The sequence below is a fragment of the Lampetra planeri genome, chromosome 5 (genome assembly GCF_965212315.1).
Source record: "Lampetra planeri chromosome 5, kcLamPlan1.2.h2, whole genome shotgun sequence".
In the NCBI taxonomy this organism is placed as follows: domain Eukaryota; kingdom Metazoa; phylum Chordata; class Hyperoartia; order Petromyzontiformes; family Petromyzontidae; genus Lampetra; species Lampetra planeri.
Window position 1 is genome coordinate 16,993,091 of NC_136111.1, and position 14,297 is coordinate 17,007,387.

The 14,297-nt window shown below is 55.6% G+C and overlaps 1 protein-coding gene across 4 annotated transcripts in view; it reads left to right on the forward strand.

Moving 5' to 3' along the window:
* LOC144719031 (epsin-2-like) overlaps nucleotides 1-12,061 on the forward strand; it is a 29,687-nt gene extending 17,626 nt beyond the window's left edge. For 2 of the 4 annotated variants that reach the window (XM_078594764.1, XM_078594765.1), the window contains exons 6-12: nucleotides 1,346-1,417; nucleotides 3,465-3,560; nucleotides 4,122-4,542; nucleotides 5,892-6,098; nucleotides 8,461-8,556; nucleotides 10,172-10,471; nucleotides 11,683-12,061. In XM_078594764.1, coding sequence (XP_078450890.1) covers nucleotides 1,346-1,417; nucleotides 3,465-3,560; nucleotides 4,122-4,542; nucleotides 5,892-6,098; nucleotides 8,461-8,556; nucleotides 10,172-10,471; nucleotides 11,683-11,969 — 1,479 coding nt within the window. In that variant the 3' untranslated portion in view covers nucleotides 11,970-12,061. The remainder of the gene's footprint in view (nucleotides 1-1,345; nucleotides 1,418-3,464; nucleotides 3,561-4,121; nucleotides 4,543-5,891; nucleotides 6,099-8,460; nucleotides 8,557-10,171; nucleotides 10,472-11,682) is intronic. The other 2 variants (XM_078594766.1, XM_078594767.1) reach the window with 1 other exon arrangement.
* Nucleotides 12,062-14,297: the final 2,236 nt, after the last annotated feature.

Below are 14,297 nucleotides of genomic sequence, written 5' to 3' on the forward strand. Positions count from 1 at the left end.
TGGCTCACTCACACTCACTCGCACTCATACTCGCTCGCACTCACTCGCCCACTCACACTCGCTCACTCACGCTCGCGCTCACTCGCGCTCACACTCGCTCCCACTCACTCGCCCACTCACACTCGCTCACTTGCGCTCACACTGCCTCACACGCACTCACGCTCGCGCCTGCTCGACACGCGCGTGTCCTCCTGCGCCGGCACGGATCTGGTTCTGGCTCCGGCTCTGGTTCCGGCTCCAGCTCAGAAAGGGGGCAGCTGTGCCGGCTCCCCGTGGAAGCCGCAATCACGCGCCATGGTCCGCTGGCTGTGCTGGCTGCGCTCTCGCTCATCCCCCGCACACGTGGTCACGCTCTGTCTCGGCTGCTGATCCCCGGCCTTTGCCTACTCCCCGACGTCACTTCTCTCTCCCCAGTGTCGCCCTGCACATGCGCACGTGCATGAGCAAGCGTGTGTGTGCGCGCGCGAGAACGTGCGCGTGCATGAATAAGCACGTGCGCTTACGCATGCGCGTTCGCGCGTGTGTGTAGTGTAGCAGTTAGCGCGATGCGCTACAAACCCAATGACCCAAGTTCGATTCAGCCTCACATGAGTACCTGGTGCGGTGTGTAAACATCGCCACTAGGGAAACAAAGGAGGCCGGGCGTGGTACTAGCCACCTATCCCCCTCATGTGCAGTGTCGGCCTTCATAAGTGCTTGCTAACAGCACTTGCCTCAACAGTCTGTTACAGCTATACGGGGGATCTTTGTCTCTTGTGTGTGTTCTGTAGGGCCTAGTCTAGTCTTTGTGTGTTGTAGTCTCGTCTGCACAGCCGTGTTGTTTAGTGCCTAGTCTGTACCGTGCTGCAGTGCAGACCCGAGTGTGGTGCGCGCCGTCGTGTGCAATCCGGCGAGGACACATGGTGGTCTGTTGGGGACACGGTGAGTGCTGGCCGAGGGGGTGACGGCACTCTGTGTGCAAGCCAGGGCAGCGAGCACGCCCAGGGCAGCGAGCACGCCCAGGGCGCGTAACTCGCGGAGCGCCGCGTTCCGTCACGTGTAAGTTGCGTCATGTGTGACGGATAAAAGCCGTGCCCAGACCGTGACACTTGGCCCGGCATTGTGGGAGGAGAGAACGCCGAACCCCGTCTCCCACAGCCACCACCACCACTGCTGCCACCACCACCACTACCTACTTCATCACCACTTCTACCGCCAGCACCTCCATGACCACAATCACCACCACCTCCACCCACCACCACCACCACCGTCCTCTTAACAACCACCACCACCACCACCACTGTCTACTCCATCGCCCCTGTAGCCCCACACACACCTGACCACCACCCACCCCCCCACCCCACAGCCCTCCTCCGACACAGAGGAGGAGGTGCAGCTGATGCTGGCGCTGTCCCTGAGCCAGGAGCAACACCAGAAGGTAGCCCCACTGGGGCCAGCCGCCCCTAATGGGCCCTACTGGCCCTGTCGGCAAGCCCCGCCGCTATTTAGCGGGCTCCCACTAAAGCTGCGTTTACATTCGCGGAGCCCCTAAGGTCGTTTTACCCAAGAAGGTTTCGGCCAGCCTCAAGACTTTTTCAGGAGCATCCCACCACATCGGGATGTTTTTTTTATTTTTATTTAGCGGGAGATTTGATTCGTCCAGGAGAAAAGTGGAGAATTCGGAGAGAACCCATCAAGCATGCACTAGGGGAGGGAGGGAGGGGAGCCTAGTGAGACCAAAAGTCTCTTTTTTTTTAGGTAGACCTGGGTCTCCAGAGCAGCAGTGCGGGGGACCGTACATCGCATGCAGAGTCAATCCACAGCGCGCACACACAGGGGGTGATAGCAGAGGGCAGTACGGAATAAAACCCCACGGCCCCAGCCGGTAGTCTCGCGGATCTGCGCGATCCGCCAACCCTCGCAACCAGAGCAGTCGCACCACTCCCAGGCGTGCGCCGCCTCCGTCCCTTAGAGTTGATGGGGCCCCCCTCCACCGACGAGTTCCGTTCTGGACAGCTCTGTAGTGAACGTACGTGTCCCCCCTCCCCCACCCTCCCCCCTCCCGGTGTAAACGCAGCTAGTGGAGTCCACTCGCGAGCCTTGATCTGCTTCTCAAGATCTGTCCCGTGCTTTTATAAACGCTGTGCAGAATCGGCAGGCGATTTAAGGCTGTCGGAATTGCGATGATCCTTCAGCTGGCCATGATGATGATGATGATCCCTAAGAAGGCCAGGATGAGGGTGTGATCTGCCAAGGGCCTATTGCTGGGATTCTGTTGCGAACAATGATTGTTCCGGCAGCTTTGAACTGCACTTCTCTTTTGCTCTGCTGTGTAATCACTTGGGCGGGGAAGGGTGGTTGCTGGCCATGAGTGATTATATATATTTTTTATCTTCAAGAGGACACCGATTTGCGACTGCGTCCATCTCCCCCGTCTCCCCCCCCCCGTCCGTCCCCCCCCCCTCACTCCGGGGCGTCTCCGGGTTCGTTGCCGGGCAATCGGCGCCGCGAGTTTGCTCTGCAAATCGATCGTTGAGATCCTCCTCCTGAATCGTGTCCTTCTTGCTTGAGACTCCCTCTCTCCGCGCGCCATTGAGATTTGACGGATCGAGCGGTCAGAATTGCGTGCCTGAGGGAGACTTAAGCCCCCCCCCCCCCCCCCGAGTGGGATGGCGCGGTGCCCCACTCCTCCCGTGCGAGCAGCGGAGCGCCCGCCCGGGTGCAGAGACATCGGTGACTGGCGCGTGCGGTCGCGGTGGTGTGGCGGGGGTTTTGTTATGGTACACGGTGGACTTGGTAATTGTGTGCTGGGAATATGTGTGCGTGTGAAACGATGATGGTGTGTGTGTGTGTCGTGGTGATAGGTATGTTTGGTGGAGTTGATGGTGTGTATGTCTTTGTGATGGTCATTGTGTGTGTGTGTAGTGATGATGGTGGAGGTGGTGATGGTGTGCATGTAGTGGTGATAGAAAGTTTAGTGGTGGTGATGTGTGTGGTGGTGATGGTTTGTGAAGTGGTTATGGTATGTTTGGTGGTGGTGATGTATATGTGATGGTGTGTGTATTTACTGGTATGTGGTACGTGTTGTCAAATTTGGGAACAGTGGCGCATGCATTGGTAAGCGTGCTTGCGCTTCGAACCCGTTAACATGATGGTGATGATGCTGCTGGTGATGTTCCACGGAGATGGTGCAGATGATGGTGATGTCGCACAGTAACGGTGATGATTCTGGTGACGTTGCATGGTGATATTGCATGGTGATGGTTCACGGTGATGGTGATGGTGATGGTTCACGGTGATGGTGGTCATTAACGGTGATGTTGCATGGTGAGGGTGATATTTCATGGTGGTGGTGATATTGCATGATGATGGTCCACCGGTGATGGTGATGGCTTACCGGTGATGGGGTTCGTTGACGGTGATGTCGCATGGTGATGGTGATGGTGCACGGTGATGTGCCGTGTGTTCCCGTGCGCGTGCGTCAGGAGGAGAGGATGAGGAGGGGCGATGATCTGCGTCTCCAGATGGCGCTGGAAGAGAGTCGCAAGGACTCGGTGTCTCCCACCTCACAGCACAATGGGGTGAGCAGCGCAGCGGCCACCACCCCGACCGCACCAGCAACCCGCAGCCGCAGACACACCAACCACTCCACCAACCGCAGACACACCAACCACTCCACCAACCACAACCGCAGACACACCAACCACTCCACCAACCACAACCGCAGACACACCAACCACTCCACCAACCGCAACCGCAGACACACCAACCACTCCACCAACCACAACCGCAGACACACCAACCACTCCACCAACCGCAACCGCAGACACACCAACCACTCCACCAACCGCAACCGCAGACACACCAACCACTCCACCAACCGCAACCGCAGACACACCAACCACTCCACCAACCGCAACCGCAGACACACCAACCACTCCACCAACCGCAACCGCAGACACACCAACCACTCCACCAACCGCAACCGCAGACACACCAACCACTCCGCCAACCACAACCGCAGACACACCAACCACTCCACCAACCGCAACCGCAGACACACCAACCACTCCACCAACCGCAACCGCAGACACACCAACCACTCCGCCAACCACAACCCTGCCGTGTCCACCCTCCCGCAGCAGTCGCAGTCGCAGTCCCACTCCTCGCTGCTGGACCTGGCCGATGTGTTCGCGCCGGCGCCCACCCAGCCCGGCTGGCAAGGGGCCCCGGCTCCTCTCGCCCACCACGGGGGGGACGCCTGGGGTGGGCCCCTGCCCCCCTCCTCCGCGCACCCCCACGGGGGGGATGCCTGGGGGGAAGCGAGCGCGGGCGGCGCGTGGGGGGCGCCCCACCCCGCGGCGGGGCCGCCGGCGCTCGGCGGGGGGCCCTGGGGGGTCGCCGGTGGCGGCGGCGGCGTTCCCGTCCCCGGCACCCTGGCCGCCCAGGCGCGCTGGCAGCAGCCGCCGTCGGCGGCGGCGAGCATAGCGAGCGCGCCATCGCAGGATGCCTGGGGCGGCTCCGTCACCGCGGGGGCTTCCGCCCGTTCCTGGCAGCCTCCGGGTAAGAGGGGGGCGGGGGATACGTGGCTTGGTAGGTCGGAGGGGGGTCGGGTTAGTGGAGGAAGAAACCTGGAGAAGGAATCCAGAATGTTCACGGTGACGGTGCCAGACGGAGGAGTTGGACGCGGTGAGTGGGAGGCGGCGGCCGTTAAGCAGCTGTTGAGAGACTTGGACGGGGGACGTTGGCGAATGAGCCGGGACGCGTTGGGTGTCAGGAGCGGTCGGTACGGCGGCCTGCGGAAGGGCAGGGAGGGGTAAGGAAGGGGCAGGGTGGACCTTAGCCGGAGCTGGGAGGGATTGGTAGAGGTGAAAGAGGGAGAGAGAGCGGAGTGGAGTGGGGAGCACTCTCGTGTTGAGTGCCACTCCTCGCAGTGCAATGGACTCGAGTGGGAATTTGCTGGGAGATGGGGGAGGGGGGGTTGTGTTTCGCAATCAGCAGTTCCTCGCGTGCGCCCACGCGGTGCGGAGCGGTTCACCGCCCTCCCAGCGACCCGATTGCCACGAGATTGACTCGAGGTGAAATTCGACGATTGATTCTAGCCGTTGGATTTTTCCGTCTCGTGTTGGACGTTTCTTTCGCTCCGTTTGCCTACGTGCGACACAAGCGCATGCCATCCAGAAGTAATTTGCGCAGCTCGTGAATAATCGATTCCTGACACTCGTGGCACGTTTCGATGTACGTGCCGCGAGCGCGAGAATCGATGGTCCAAGCACTGAGCCCGATGCCGTGGAGGGTCCAGGTTTGAATCCAGACACAGCCGCCCATGATGAAACTAGGTTTCCGAAGCGTAATGAGCTGATGGTCTCCAATGACTGCACAAAACACCGGCACATTTCGTAGCCCCGATTTAGCACGGTTGGCTACGTACGGTGCGAAATAAGTTCAACATACATAATAATTTGCTTTTGGCGAATTTCGACCGAAATTTCCATTTGCAGCAGCGTTGATGGGAAAGTGCCGCCCTCCTAGGGTCCGGTTAAGAGGTTGCTTGGAAGACAAATGTCAGCAGTAGTCTGTGATATCAGCTTCGATAAACCACTCTACAATAAGGCAATGCAGTGCTCTGTGAGAATACTTAATGTATCCTTCAGAGCTTGCTCCAAAACGATTATATATGCAGATATACTACTTGTACTTCTAACGAGACAAATATATTTATCAACTCTTCTTATCTATTATATCTCTTAAAGTGTCGTTTGTTGGTGTCTCCTTGACATTTTGTACATTGGCCCAGATCTAGAACAAAGTTAATCTGCCCAAGTAGACAAACGTTGCACGAAGTCGCACTTCATTTCGGTCGGCTAACGTGTTTGCTACTCTTGTGTTTTTGTTGGCGTTTCACATCACAGGTCCCCTGCCCCTAACCTCCGTCGCCACCACCAGCGCATGGGGCCCGGTCTCCAAATCGCCCTCCGACCCTTGGTCAGCCTTCCCAGAATCTCCCGCTTCCCCTCCGCTCCCGGCATACTCGACGAGCCCTCCACCCATCCCGGCAGCGTCCGCCGACCCCTGGGCTCCGCTGGACGGAAGGGCCAAGTCCGCCACGTCCTCCGCGGGTACCGCCTTTCCGCTCGCGACCGCTCGGTTTCATCGGCCGAACGCCGCTCGCTCAACGGCCGCATCACACTGAAAAAAAACGGGGCGCTGACTTTGGAGCAGGAGACAGGGTTAGAGGGTTGGTGGGGAGGCAGTGGTAGAGGGTTGGTGGGGAGGCAGTGGTAGAGGGTTGGTGGGGAGGCAGTGGTAGAGGGTTGGTGGGGAGGCAGTGGTAGAGGGTTGGTGGGGAGGCAGTGGTAGAGGGTTGGTGGGGAGGCAGTGGTAGAGGGTTGGTGGGGAGGCAGTGGTAGAGGGTTGGTGGGGAGGCAGTGGTAGAGGGTTGGTGGGGAGGCAGTGGTAGAGGGTTGGTGGGGAGGCAGTGGTAGAGGGTTGGTGGGGAGGCAGTGGTAGAGGGTTGGTGGGGAGGCAGTGGTAGAGGGTTGGTGGGGAGGCAGTGGTAGAGGGTTGGTGGGGAGGCAGTGGTAGAGGGTTGGTGGGGAGGCAGTGGTAGAGGGTTGGTGGGGAGGCAGTGGTAGAGGGTTGGTGGGGAGGCAGTGGTAGAGGGTTGGTGGGGAGGCAGTGGTAGAGGGTTGGTGGGGAGGCAGTGGTAGAGGGTTGGTGGGGAGGCAGTGGTAGAGGGTTGGTGGGGAGGCAGTGGTAGAGGGTTGGTGGGGAGGCAGTGGTAGAGGGTTGGTGGGGAGGCAGTGGTAGAGGGTTGGTGGGGAGGCAGTGGTAGAGGGTTGGTGGGGAGTGGAGGAAGCGGTGGCCTGGCTGCTGGATGATTCTACTCGGTTATTGATGGCGGCACGTCGTCTCCTGAGCTGCTGCCCCGAGGCAGACCACGGCGTCGCTGCCACACGGCAGACGCGGCGATAAGGGACGCGACACACGGCCCACTCCCTCCCTCCCTCTCTCCTTCCCCACCTCACCCCCTCATCGTAGTCCCTCTCTCTTGCTCCATTAATCTGCCTCTCACTTGCTCTCCCACTCTGTCTTCTTGCTTTTCCTGTCTCTCCACTTGCTCTGCCTCTCTCTCCTCTCACCCCCTCTCTCTCTCTCGCCATCTTTTCCTATTATTCTCATTTTCCCTCCCTCTCTGCTTGTATTTATCTCTAATTGCTTATTCCCTTTTTACTTGCTCAGTGTGTGTGTGTGTGGTAACTGTCGATGTCTGAGTGTGTCTGAGTGCGTTTGTGTAATTGGTGTAATGGGGAGCGGGAGTGTAACTATAAGCGTACTGCGCTACCAAGCCGGCAACCCGAGTTAAATTCCCGGTCACGGCCAACACCAGTGACTATTATCTGAACTAGTCCTGGGCCTCCCCTAGGTCGACTCAACCTCAAATCTGTACCTAGTGTGATGTGTAAAACTTTGCTACTCAGGAGACAAAAGTGAGCGGTGTGGTGCTCATCACACACCCCCTCGTGTCCCGTGCTAGCCTTTATAGGTGCTCGCTAACAGCACTTGCCCCAACAGACTGGTAAGGCTATAGGGGGATCTTTATCTTTGTAATTTGTGTGTATATGTTTGTATGTATTTTGAACTACTTTCAGCATATTGGTGTATGGAGCTGACATGTGTATTTAGTATTTGTGTGTGTGTGTTCGGGGTGTTTGTGTCCATTCGTTTTGTGTTAGTGTGTACATTTGGTGTATTAGTGCGAGTGTGTTTTCTCATGTTTATGCGAGCGTGTATGTGTGTAATAAATTCAAGTGCGTTCTCCAGCTGAAGAGGCAATCCAACATCCTGCAAAGGCTGGAAATAAATAAAACGAACGATAACATTTATACTCCGCACGGTATCCTCGACCACGGAATGTAACAAGAATCCCAGCTTGCTGTGCATATCAGTGGCATCATCGTGCGCGCATGTGTGTGTGTGTGACGGAGTGTATTCTGCGGTAGTGGGGAGCGATAGATCAACCGTTAGCACGCTGCACTATGAACCCAGTGACTCGATTCTGGCAAATCGCCCGATGATGGTGGATGTAATTACCAGCGAAACGTTGTGGATTCACTCTTCCACACACCGGTGGGCTAAAGTAGTGAACTATTTGTCTTTTGTCAACGTGACACTTTTTTTACTGATTGGCCATGTTGGGTGGTGGAGGGTTGCGACACATTTATAAATAACGCGATCTAACCCAAAAACCTTTATTATGAAAAATATTGGTCGCGAAAGCCTACGTGTTTGTGGAATTTCTTGTGTTTCTACAATTGTGTATACTCTACGTGTGCGTGTGTGTCAAGTGCCAGTCGCCAGTGCCAGTCACCTTGAGTGGGTTAACCCACAACACCTGGCTCTCCCATGACCCTCCTGCCTGCAAGCAAGCCTTCCACACGTCAGCCCTCATAGTCGTTATCCCTTTCCCTGTTGCCGCAGCCTTCGACCCGTTCGGTCAGACGGAGGCGCCCTACCGGGAGGAGCTGGAAGGCTTCGGCAGGAGCGGCCCCACCGCACCCATCAACACCTCCGCGGGTACTACTCATGGCACGCACGGCACCACGCTCGTTCATCAACCGCATTCTGGCAGCGACAGGGTGGCGGCACAGTGGTATCACTCGTGCCTCGCCGCGAGAAGGGCGCAGGTTTGATTCCTGCCTGGGGGGACCCTTATTCGCGTAGAGTTTGTGTGGGGTACTTCGCATTTCTTCCATGGTAATAAAATAAAAAGAAAGAATTTAAAAAAAAATCAATGTCACCGGTCTTGAGCTGATTTCCCCAATGCTGAAAATGTACTTGCAAATTACACCAAAACCATTGCCCATTGCGGTGGGGGTTACGTTCTTCAAAAGAGCCGCAATCGACAAATCTGCGATCTGCAAACTCTGAGGCAAATTGCCAATCTAGGGTTTTGGTTCACGGTTCTTAATACGACACCCTCGTTATCCACCAACTTAATTTCCGCGATTTTGGCCATCCAAATGTGTGAGCGAGTGTGTGATCATAATGAGTGTATGCGTCAAAGGAGAGTTCATCATAGGCATCTGCCGCCCTGACTCCTCATCTCTTCCTCCCCTGTGTTCTCTCATCTCCGGCGACGCGTGGGCGCGCAAACCGGGAAGCGTGCGCGCGCGCGCGTGACTCCGGCATCAAACAGCCACTGAGTTGGCTGCCTGCTCACGCTCGCACGGCGGCCCCTGCTGCCCTTTCATGATGAACACAGCCTGCCCTGTCGCGCTTCTCCCCAGTCGTGTGCCACAAAGGGGCCTCCTGTATTATTAATGGCTTCTGCACTGACGCCTCAAAGAGAGGGGGGGATAGAGCACTTTGTTTATTCCCGCACTGAAGGCCCCTTGACTCGACGGCCCCTCTGTACCCGACCGCCCCACCACCCCCCCCACCCTCTCCACCGCCGCTGCAGTAATTGCAGTGCGAGGGGTTGCAGAGAGCGACTCTTCATCAGCCGAGTAGCTGCTCAGCCGACAACTTTTTTTTCTTTCCCAACTGAGGAGCGCGACAGGATACATATATATTCGTCGCCATGCTCCAAGAAATATTGCGTGCATCCGTCCCACCGAGAACTCTTCACGATTTTTCACAAAAGCTACACTGGCCCCTCAACAAACGGCTACGAAACTCACCGCACAGCTCGCCAACGCTCCTCAAATATGTAATATTTTGGGCGAGGTTATTTGGCTAAATACATTTATGAATGCATTTTCATTTTAAAATAAACGTCGCACCTGCGCTGTACACTGGCGCGATTAGCCGAGCGCGTGGATGCGTTTACACAATGAGTCGAGTGCTCTTAAACACTGGGTCCTTTGGCCCCGAGGCCCGCAGGTCACAAAGGCTCTTGCGGTAAATCCCGCCGTGAAGTTTGGCTGGAGAGGAGAGCAGCGAGTTGAAAGCGACACAAATGATAGACGAGAGAGCCTGTAGACAAGAGACACAGATCGTAACAGCCGCACACATGACATACGACGTCACGCCGCTTGTCTGCACACACTCATTCTAATTTGTAACCCTCCGCCCCACCAGATAGAAAATATAGTTTGGAGGACCCGCCCCCACCGCTCTGACAAAACAGAGGCCCCCGCCACGCGATAGACTGCTTTGTCAGCTTCTCTGTCCGTGCTGCCGTTGCCAGGTGAGCTGAGCATGCTGAGCGGAAGCTCCACGGGGGGCGGGGCGCAGCTCAGCCGGGGCTCCAGCCCAGACGCGTTTGAGCTGTCGAGCGTCGCCAGGTCCCTGCCGACGGCGCCGGCCCCGACGCTGCCGCTCCCGCAGGCCCTGCCCAACCCCAGCCGCAAGACGCCCGAGTCCTTCCTGGGGCCGGCCGCCTCGCTCGTCGACTTGGACGCGCTGGTTGGCCGGCCAACGGTCCACCAACCACCTGCCGGGGCCGCCGCTGCGCAACCGGCGTCCAAAAACCCCTTCCTATCCCTAGGCAAGGCCGCGCGCACCTCCGGTCTCCGTACGACCCCCACGCATCCGAAATGAGCCAGGGGGTGAAACGGTGCCAGTGACCAATGGGTTAAATTGTATTCTTCTGTGAGATGTGTTTTAGAAGTGTGCACGTTGTCGCCGATTCACGTGACCCCTATACAGCGTTTTGAGAAAACATTTTTATTGTGACCCCCCCACCCCCCCTCCCAAATTATGGAGAAATTATATTTTTTTGAAGGGAAGAGCTGGATTTTAAGCAATTTGAGTGAAAAAACAAATACAAATGTCGTGCAGTCATTGGTGGCCGTGCTGAGACGATCAACTCGTTACACTTGAGAACCCAGTTTCACCTCCAGCGACTCAAACTAAATTGAACCGAAGGATCTCATTGGTCCCACCTCGGTGTCTCCTACTCATCAGCCACCTGACTACCTCATGCACAAAGATCCCCCGTATAGCCTTAACAGACTGGTAGAGCACGGCACACGAGGGGGTGGGTGGCCAACACCACGAACAAACCGCTTTTGATAATTGTTGTTTTACCCTTTCATCTGGCAACAAAACTGACACCTTTTTTTACAAGGAGTCATGTTTGCATAGAACACAATACCTGCGGTCGTAATGCAAATAAAAAACATAACTCTGATAATGTGCACTGTCCTTGAAGCTTACATTATCAGAGTTATGTTTTTTGTTTGCATTACGACTGCAGGTATTGTGGTCTATGCAAACATGACTCCTTGTAAAAAAGGTGTCAGTTTTGTTGCCAGAAGAAAGGGTAAAAAACCAATTATCATATTTTTCTACTGGCAAATGAGGTTCCAATGGTGCAAACCGCTTTTGTCTCATTGGAGGCGGAGTCGACCTAGGGGAGGCCCAGGACCAGTTTTGTTAATCGTCAGTGGTGTTGGCCATGAGCGGGAATCAAACTCCGGTCGCCAGGCTCGTAGTGCAGCACGCTAACTGCTACGCCACCGTTACCCCATACACACAGACACGCACGCTTCCTATACTTTCAACCGTGATCTTCCCGAGGTTGATAAAAACGAGTCGTACCAATTTGAACGAATTTTTCCCATATTCACGAACTGACCCCCGCCAGAGGAATATAAAATTGCCACCGCTGGTATGGTGAAGCCGGCTGAATCGGCAGTCATGGCTGCCGGTGCTGGGATTTGTTCTAACGGTGAGCCCGCCTGTCTTGCCCCACAGACGCGTGCCAGGGGTCGCAGCCGACCAACCCCTTCCAGGTGATGAACCACTTCACGGACGGGTCCGTCCCCCACTACACCGACGGGCATGGCGCCCACTTCGCCGAGGCGCCCGGCGCCCCCTTCTCCAATGGCCTCGTGACGGCACCTCCCCCTGCGCTGGCCACTTCGGTCGGCTTCCCAGCCGCCGGCGGCCCCTTCGGGGATTTCTCTTCAGGGCCACCCGCACAGCACCTAATGGTGGCGCCCACTCAGCCAAAATTCACCACCAACCCCTTCCTCATGTGAGGGCCCACGGTGCCCATGGATTGACTTGCGCGGCGGCGGCGGCTCGAAGGGATTTCGGTTTCGTCGTTTCTGTTTGGTGGGGTGAAGGAGGGGGGGGGAAGGAGGGGGTGGGGGAAGGGAAGCTGTGTTTGGGCAAATGAGGGACTCGGAGGAGAATGGGCCATCTCGTGAGATGCAAAGCATCGAGGTGCGGGAGGGAGCTCGTATTTTGTGCTGCAGCTCATGTTTCAGTTCGTGACCGACTCATTGTCCGGCTTGCTCTCCCCAGCTTACGAGAGGCTCTCTGTCCAGACCACACTCTGGGTCGTGCTCCCATTTTCTGCTCTGGCTCGTGCTCCCATTTTCATGACCAGTCCGTACTCCGGCCCTTACTCTGGCTAATCTGACCAGCTCATTATGTGGCTCGTGACTAGTTCAGGTTCGAACTGCACGCCAGCACATGCTGTAACTTGTGCGCCAAGGCCGTGACCGGCTCGTGGTCTGTCTCATTAAAATAGGATCATGCTCAGGGCACTTTGATAGCCCATGCCGTGGTCCATGCTGTGGCCCATGCTGTGGCCCATGCCGTGGTCCATGCTGTGGCCCATGCTGTGGCCCATGCTGTGGCCCTGCTGTGGCCCTGCTGTGGCTCATGCCGTTTCTTATTCCGTGGCCCATGCTGTGGCTTATGCTGTGGCCCATGCTGTGGCCCTGCTGTGGCCCTGCTGTGGCTCATGCCGTTTCTTATTCCGTGGCCCATGCAGTGGCCCATGCAGTGGCCCATGCTGTGGCCCATGCTGTGGCCCATGCTGTGGCCCATGCTGTGGCCCGTGCTGTGGCCCATGCAATTCCTGATGCTGTGGCCCATGCTGTGGCCCATGCTGTTGTGGCTCATTCAGTTTCTGATGCTATGGCTCGTCTGGGCCGTGCGGTATCTCGCACTTCCGGCTATTGCCCTGGTTTGCGCTGGGGCCCGCGCCGACTCGCGGTGTCGCCGTTGTGAGTGAGCAATGCCAGTGGCCCCCGTGCCAACCGCGTTGATGACTCGTGGGGAAAGGAGGAGGGATGTGGGCGCGTGAGTGCATTGCGCTCACCGTGCACCCTCGCCCATTTTGTAACGCAGCATCAATGAAAAATAAGATATTTATGATTTGAAAAATGTAAGGGAATGTATTGGAAAAAAATATTATTTGCAAAGTAGTGTAATCTTTATACATTTTTGGGGCTAGTGGCTTTGAAATCCTGTAGCAATTTCGTTCCAGATGAGATATAACAATAATAATTAACATCGGGTCATAATGACCGTGTGCCATCACTATGCGACATTAATTATAGTATTAAAGTACTTTATTCTAGTATTGAAGGAGTAAAATTTGTGAGTATGTAAACTGTCGTACGTCTTGCACTTAACTGGAACCAATGTGAAGCTGTAGATCGGGCAGCTAGGGAGAAGGGATGTGGGTGGGGGGGCGCAGTGTGCCCTGGAGTTCGGCAGGGGGTTCGTAACACCGTGACCCCTGGGCATGTGGCAGTGTTGTGCTGTTACCACTTTAATTATTTGAGGACACGCATTGCCATTGAACACTGAACACTGACCGCGACATTCAGCATTAAACTTAGTGAAAAATAAAGCAGGTAGATCTGACTCCTCCGCTGTGCTTGTGAAATGTTTCTTGAAATTCGTCGTCGATCCAGCAAGGAAAGCTAATGGTAACCAGAACCTCCCAGATACACAGATAAACGATTGTAAGGGACTGCATTGGTTGTGGTGTACAAACAAATCACAGCTCACCACATTCGTTCAACTAAGCAACCACTTCGGGGCCTAAGTAGCTCAAGAGGCCCCGGATTCAGGAATATGAAGAGCAAGGGTGAAGCAACTATCAGCAAGAATTCAAATCCAAGTAAATATTAAAGTGAATGAACATTAAACAAGCAAATGAATCTCTCATCCCAATTGTGCATTGCTCTTCTCTCGTTTCGTTCCATTTTTGCCCCTTTTTCGACATCGCTCTCATCTCACTAGCTCGTTCATCTATGTCTCACGACATATCTCTGTCTCGTGTCTATATCTGTCAACTCACTCCCATCTGTCTCATCTCTCTATCTCTCTCACTACATCTCTTGTCTATATCTGGCAGGAGCCAGCATAACCAAGTGCTGATGACGATAAATGTCAACTTTTCATAAATTGGTGATCGTTTTATCGACAAAAAAGAGATGTTGGACTGACTTCCCCCAATTCAAGACTGAATTCACAACATTTATATTGACATCACAAGATCTCCCTTGATAGCACTGGGCACCGCCCATATAAATTCCGCATTCCTGTAACAGGGATTTACAAGG